The 7,766-nt window shown below is 44.1% G+C and overlaps 1 protein-coding gene across 1 annotated transcript; it reads right to left on the reverse strand.

Annotated features, from left to right (window-relative positions):
* Nucleotides 1–2,121: 2,121 nt before the first annotated feature.
* LOC132611933 (uncharacterized) lies at nucleotides 2,122–2,604 on the reverse strand. Its single transcript, XM_060326288.1, has one exon. The coding sequence runs from the start codon at nucleotides 2,602–2,604 to the stop codon at nucleotides 2,122–2,124; it is 483 nt and encodes a 160-aa protein (XP_060182271.1).
* Nucleotides 2,605–7,766: the final 5,162 nt, after the last annotated feature.

The following is a 7,766-nucleotide window of genomic DNA, read 5'->3' on the forward strand; positions in this document are numbered from 1 at the left end:
TCTGCGGCCATCGTCATATAGATTGCTGCGATACTTGCAGCCTAATTCTCATATCATCATAATAGTGCACCAGCTGATCAGGTGGTAATGCGTATATAACGCCATCTCCTTTCCATACTCCATATACATATAAGGCTTACGTATATAACGCCTTCTGGTCACGGGTCAACATACATATATATAAATGAATGTAATGCATGAATAGCTGTTTACATAAAACTAGACCCATGAACAGAAAGGATAATCATAGAGGGGGAAGGGTACATGAACATCATAGACTGAAATACTCCTAATACTTCTAAGAGTAGAGTAATATGGACTCGCTTACTCGCTTATTGGATCGTGTCATAGGATCATGCCAAAAGAAGAAAAGGATCACCTTAACATACCTTGACGTATATCAAATCAGCCAACTCCTACTTCTCGACTTGTAAATCTACAATTAAGATAACATAGACCTTCATTAGACTATGCACTTCACTTGCTAACCTCCTTTAGATGTATAGAGAGGTTAACGAATCATGGACAACATTTCTCTCATAAGCTTAACAACCCTTCAACTTCTCATTCACTTTAATAACAACTATAACAACAATAACAACACTTATATATCAAAATATATTCAAATCCATTCCCAATCATCTCTTACAATAACCCTAAGTTACTATTTGTCTTCATCAACTTACCACTTTCACAACTATCCCCTCTTTACGTAGGATCACTAAAACTCTTGATACTCAACTTAAATACAAAGGTAGAAATCATTTTCATACCTTGAGGGGTAAATAATCCCAAGAATCACTTCAACCTCAACTCTTTGAAGTCCACACTTGAAGAAACCCTAGAAGCAACCTTTCTCCTTCACCATCTCGGGTTTGCGGGGTCCGGGACTCGTCAAGTTTTCACTAGTGTGATGGAAAATATTGGGAGAGAATATATCGGGGCTTTCTGATTTTTGGAAAGGGGAAAATATGAAATGAAGTCGTGACCCACATATTTATACTTGGAGGACAAAAAGGCTACAACGGTCCGGCTCGACGAGCAGGTCGACGGCCCGTCGATATGTCGACGGTCCGTCAACTTGCCCGTCGACCTGCGCCTGCAAATGTATGGCTGCGGAATCCCATCGACACCGCACGTCGACGGTCTGTCGAACATGTCGACGACCCGTCGACGATGACTGGTGTCTGCAGATTTCTCTGATTCAGTTCGGATCGCGTCGATTCGATTCGTTCAACTTCTAACTTTGAGAATGACCCGGAACACATACTGGTACTCTTGTTCATGGGATAAGGCACCTCCAAACTCGGTCTCGAATCTCTATTCCAAGGGCATACCCGACTAGGAAACCATAGGTTCTACTACTACGAAAACGAGGGGTGTAACATATGTATCCTGTCGTAGCAGGAAGTCTGGTTGAACGTAGTTTAAAATAAAGTATTGAGTTTTTGTTTCTAATAATTCGACCGGGTCCGTATGGACTGCCTATGTATTCTACAGTGGGGAAGTCAAGTAATTGTGTAGTTCATTACATAGATGATTTAGTTTTTCCTATTCTATTACAAAAGTACGATTACAAGCAAAATGTACGATTACAAGGAAATTATAATGTCATTACAAGCAAATGGAATCCTAAACATAATATCTCTTGAGCGCGTCTTCGTAAATTGCCTTGGATCACTCTTGTCTGTCCATCTCGGCTAGGACTACGGCTCCCCCTGAAAGTACTTTCCTGACCATGTACGGTCCTTGCCAGTTTGACGCGAATTTTCCTTTGTATTCTTCTTGGTGGGGGAAGACGAGTTTGAGCACGAGTTGCCCAATTTGGAAGAGTCGGGCTCTGACCCGCTTGTTGAAAGCTCGAGACATTCTTTGTCAGTACAGCTGTCCGTGGCATATCGCCACCATTATTTTTTCATCTAACATGGACAGTTGCTCATAGATATTTTTGACCCATTCTGCAACATTCAGCTCTGCCTCTTGGATGATCCTGAGTGAAGGGATCTCCACTTCTGCGAGTATGACCGCTTCTGTATCGCAGAAAAGGAGGAACGGGGTTGCCCCGGTGAAAGTTCAGGTTGTTGTCCTGTACCCCAACAAAGCATAAGATAACTTCTTGTGCTAATTATTATAATTGTCGATCGTCTTTCTCAAGATCCTCTTGATGTTCTTATTGACAGCCTCTACAGGTCCATTCATCTGTGGCCAGTAGGCGGTAGAGTTTCTGTGGGTTATCTTGAATTGGTCACAGATGTTCTTCTTCAAATGGATGTTCAGATTGGCACCATTATCTATGATGATAGATTCAGGTACGCCGAAGCGACATATCATATTGTTCTTGACAAAGTCAGCCACGACTTTCTTAGTCACCGACTTGGGAGAAGTTGCCTCCACCCATATAGTGAAGTAGTCGATGGCGACTAACATGAAGCGATGTCCATTGGAGGCTGGAGGATCGATGGGTCCTATAACGTCCATTCCCCATGCCACGAATAGCCAAGGCAAGCTCATCGCATGTAATTCTGTGGGTGGAACCTTGACCAGATCTCCGTGTATCTGACACTGATGGCACTTTTGCATGAATTTACAGGAGTTATGCTCCATGGTCATCCAATAGTATCATGTCCTCAAGAATTTTTTGGCGAGGATGAATCCATTCATGTGAGGTCCGCATGCCCCTGCGTGCACCTCTTTCAGTAGTTTCGTAGCCTCTTCGGTGTCCAGAAACCTGAGTAACGCAAGGTCAGGTGTCCTTTTGTACAAAATTTCTTTGTTCAAGAAGAACCCATTAGCCTGATGGTCTTCTTCTGATTCGCTGAACTCTTTGAGGGGTACTCTCCTTTCTCCATGTATTCCTTAATGTCGGCATACCATGGTTGGCCATCCGTCTTGGCCTCGTCGTGGGCACTGTGAGTCTGTTCTTCCCTCAATGTGATCTCTAATGGATCAATGTGAGTACTCTCGGGGTGCTGGATCTTAGAGGCTATCGTAGCCAATGCGTCTGCAAACTCATTTTGAGCCCTCGGAGTATGCCTGAAATCGATGTTTTTGTACCTCCCGCACAGTCTCTGTACCAGACTCACATATAGGAGTATTTTATCATTTTTAGTTGCCTAATTTCCTTTCACTTGATTTATGAGCAAATCAGAGTCCCTAATTACCAACAACTCTTGTATGTTCATGTCCAATGTCATCCTGAGGCCGAGGATACACTCTTCGTATTCTGCCATGTTATTGGTACATCTGAAGTTGAGCTTTGCAGCCAAGGGATAGTGTTGTCCTGTTTCTGATATTAACACTGTCGCGATGCCTGATCCTTTATAATTTAGCGCTCCATCGAAGAACAGCCTCCAACCTGAGTATGGTTCTGCCACGTCTTCTTCCATAGCCATTACTTCCTCATCTGGGAAGAAAGTCTATAATTGTTTAAGTTTGTCATCGACGAGACTTTCTGCCTGCAATTCAGCTAAGGCTTGTCCTTTGATTGCCTTTTGTTCTACGTATACGATGTCGAATTCGCTTAGTAGCATCTACCATTTACCCATTTTTTCTATGGGCATTGGCTGTCGAAAGATATACCTTACTGGATCCATTCTTGATATGAGGTGAGTGGTGAACACCGACAGGTAGTGCCTCAACTTCTGGGCAATCCAGATCAAGGCAGAACAGGTCTTCTCTATAAGTGTGTATCGTGCCTCGTAGGATGTGAACTTCTTGCTCAAATAGTAGATGACATGTTCCTTTTTTCCCTCTTCATCATGCGGGGCGAGCATGCACCCGAAAGCATTTTCTGATACTGACAAGTACAGTAATAGAGGACTCCTTGGCCTGGATGGTACTAAGACGGGAGGATTGGAGAGGTACTTCTTGATTTTGTCAAATGCCTCTTGGCATTCTTCCATCCTATTTGTGGGAGCCTCTTTCTTGAGAAATTTAAGAATTGGTCCCACAATCACAGTTAACTGGGCTATGAACCTCCCAATATAGTTCAACCTCCCCAAGAAGCTCATGACTTCTTTCTTGGTCTTGGGAGGTGGTAGCTCCTGGATTTCCTTGATCTTGATAGGGTCCAATTCGATGCCCCTACGACTAACTATGAATCTTGGTAACTTACTCGCTGGTACACCAAACACACTTTTTGCCTGGTTTAGCTTTAGATTGAACTTGCGAAGTCTGTCAAAAAACTTGCGCAAATGCTTGGTATGCGCTGACATTTCTTTTGACTTTATGATGACATCGTCTACATAGACTTCAATCTCTCGATGCATCATATTGTGGAACAGGGTAGTCATAGCTCTCATGTATGTAGCGCCGGCGTTCTTGAGGCCGAACGGCATTACCCTATAATGGTAGACTTCCCAAGGGGTGATGAAGGCTGTCTTCTCAGCGTCTGCTTCGCTCATGAGTATCTAATGGTACCCGGTGAAACAATCCACAAACGACTGGAACTCGTGCTTGGCGCAGTTTTCTATTAGAATGTGGATGTTTGGAAGGGGAAAGTTATCCTTTGGACTTGCTCGTAGTGGTCTCGATAGTCCACGCAGATTTGGATCTTTCCGTCCTTCTTGGGTACTGGCACTATGTTGGCCACCCAGGTAGGGTAGGATGTTACCTCCACTATTCCAGACTTGATTTGTTTTTCTACCTTGTCCTTTATCCTGATACTCATGTATGGTTTGAATGTCCGGGTCTTTTACTTGACCGAAGCAAAGCCCTCCTTGATAGGCAATATATGAGCTACAATTTCAGTGTTTAACCCAGGCATATCTGCATATAACCAGGCGAAGACATCCACATATTTCTCTAACAGAGCTATGAGCTCTTCTTTCTGTAGTGCTCCCAAGTGAGCACTGATTCGTGTCTCTTTGATATCCTCTTCGTTACCAAGGTTGATTACCTTGGTTTCGTCCATACTTGGATTTTTCTTATCTGCTAATTCTTCCAATTCTTCTAACAGTCCCTCTGGCATCATTGTCCATTTGTCATACTCCTCATACTCCTGCTGAATATTTTCCTCGCTCGTTTCACGACACGTCGTGACATTTTTGATTGTTTTATTACGGTTACTACTGAAAAGGTGAGGCAAAGTAAAATTGGGTTTATTGTTGTTCGTTATGCGTGGTTAGTTAGAAAACTTTCGTTATTATTATCTGATAAGGGTAGCAGTTTTATGTAGATCGAGACTTTTTATTAATTCAAGAGTAATTGGTTACAAACTGTGGTCCTGGTTCGGAACAACGTCGGACCATTTCCATTTTTAAACATCATGAAGTAATTTAGAAAAAGCGATCATTCGGGCCTCGATCGATGTCGCCGCTTTTTTAGCAAAAGATTTAAAGAAAAACCCATCTCTCTATTGAGGAGCCAAGAGAGGAGTGGATGTCCAATTGCTCAAGTGCTCTCCGGGCCTCAGACTGCATATGGTGAGTGTCTCCTGGCTTTCGTCAATGATCGCGTAACATCTCTCTTCTGGAAAGAGCGACTCGAGACCCCCATCAATTTCTTTTCCATTCGGCATCGCTATCTTTCTAGGAAATGACTGGTATAAACCCAGAATTGGTTGAGGCAAATTCCCTTTCTGGGTTCTCTCCTAATAACCTTCGTGAGCTTGTCTTCGCAAGGAGCGTACCCTAGACCAAAGTGGTAATTTTCTTTTGGGATTGGAATAGGCTCGATTATCCCTTCAAGGTCTTTTCCCAAGCCTTTTCCCATTTCAAAACCATTTCTCAGCATGGTGGAGGCAATCATTCTATAGACTGCTGGCATTGGTTTGTCGGTCTCCCCTTCTGAATGGGTGGCCGTAACATATTCTACCACATGGAAATTCGATCTGTGGAGACTCCCCTCAATTACCGGTATGATGTTGTAAGGATATTTCTGCGTATCCTTCTTAGCTGCGACCACAATTTCCTGTCCCTGCCATTCAAATTTTATGTCTTAGTTCAGAGTGGATGGTACTGCACCGACAAAATGTATCCAGGGTCTTCCCAAAAGCATGTTGTAGTTGGTCGTGATCGCCATGACTTGAAATTCTGCTATGAAAGAGGCAGGCCCAACTTGGATCTGTAGGTCTACTTCTCCCAGGGAATCACTTTGGGACCCATAAAATCCCCTGACATTCGTCCCACTCTGGCGGATCTTATCCACATCGTAGCCAAGCTGTGTTAATGTGGTGATGGGAAAAATGTTGAGGCCTAATCCATTGTCCATAAGAACTCTCCCTATTGCCTTGCCATGGCATTCCACGGTGATGTTGAGAGCTCTGTTGTGGGAGGTTCCTTCTGTCGGCAATTCTTCTTTGGAGAAGCAGATTTTATGTTCTCCGATGATGTGGGCTACCAACCTGGCTAAGTCCTCACTGCTCGTACCCGCTGGCACATGTGCAACATCCGATACCTTTATGAGAGATTGCCTGTGAGGTAGGGAGCTGACCAGCAATGATAACACCAATATTCGTGCCGGTGTCTTCTTCAAATGCTCAACGATGGAGTAGTCTTTCTGTTGCATACATCGCCAGAAATCTTTAGCTTATCCTTTGATTATTGCTCTCTTTTAGGTGTTTTATTTCCTTGCTGCATTCTGAGCCAGTTCTTCAGGAGTGTAACATCTCCCCGAGCGGGTCATGCCTTGAGCCGTGGCTGCTTGCATAATGATGGCTCTTTCGGAGCAGGCATAATTTGTTGTGTCATCTGGGCTACTACTGGTGCTGGGACCAAAGTCCTGAACCCTGGTATAGCCTTTAAGGCTCCCGGTACTGGGATAAAAACTTTGAAAGTGGGGCGCTCCTAGAGTGTGATGGAAGCCACTATTTGTTTGAGGGATTCAACTGCTCTGGGGACTAACGCTTTGCATGCTTCCCAGTCCTCGTCCCTTTCAATCATATGGACCCCGTTGTTCCCATGGTTGGGTAACGAATTTGTGTTCACATTGGGAGCCGCGGTCTCCAAGATGATTTCTTTTTTATCGATCAGATCCTGGATTTTATGTTGGAGATTTATGCAGTCTTTTGTACTATGCCCATTTCCTCCTGAATGGTAGGCACAAGTCTGATCAATCCTATAGAATCTGTTCCCCGGCTGTGCTGGTTTTGTAGGGACCTTTTGGATTAGACTCGCGGCCAATAGCCTTTTGAAGAGTCGAGCTTTTGGCTCGAGGAGTGTTGTGAACTCTCTCATTAGCTTTCTCTAGAAAGCAAGACGTGGAGCATTATATGCTACGGGTAGTGGCTGATTTTGGTAGTTCTGAGGTGGTTGATATGCCTGTGGTGGGCGGTAGATTTGTTGAGGTGGTTGATATGTTTGTTATGGTGGGGTTTGGTAAGCAGAAGCGGATACACGAACACTGGGCTGAGCTGTGTAGGCAGGTACAGTGATAGTGAAGCTTGGTTGTGTGTATTATATAGGTGTTGGGTTGTAGGCAGGTGTGGAGTAAATTATGAAAGGCGGAGTTATGTAGGGGGATTGTGGTTCTTTTGGGCTTGGGTTTGGAATGTGGGATATGCTCGCCATGTCCCGTTTTTTCTTGTGGAAGATTCCTGCGGTAGCTTGTTCGGAGGTCTTGTTGAAGACACTTACGATTTTCCCAGATTTGAGACCATCTTCTATGGCCTCTCCCATTTTTACCAATTTAGCAAATGGCCTTCTAGCCATGGAGAACATTCTATCATAGAAATCAGGCTCTTGAGACCAAATGAACACGAAGACCAGCTCTCCCTCAGACATTGATGGTTGCACATGGGCTGTCTCGGCCCTCCATCTACTGGTGAA

This window comes from Lycium barbarum, chromosome 9 (genome assembly GCF_019175385.1).
Source record: "Lycium barbarum isolate Lr01 chromosome 9, ASM1917538v2, whole genome shotgun sequence".
Taxonomy (NCBI): Eukaryota; Viridiplantae; Streptophyta; class Magnoliopsida; order Solanales; family Solanaceae; genus Lycium; species Lycium barbarum.

Bases quoted from the DNA above. Each gene is read 5' to 3' on its own strand.
- LOC132611933 (XM_060326288.1), bottom strand. From the start codon at position 2,604: ATGGAGCATAACTCCTGTAAATTCATGCAAAAGTGCCATCAGTGTCAG.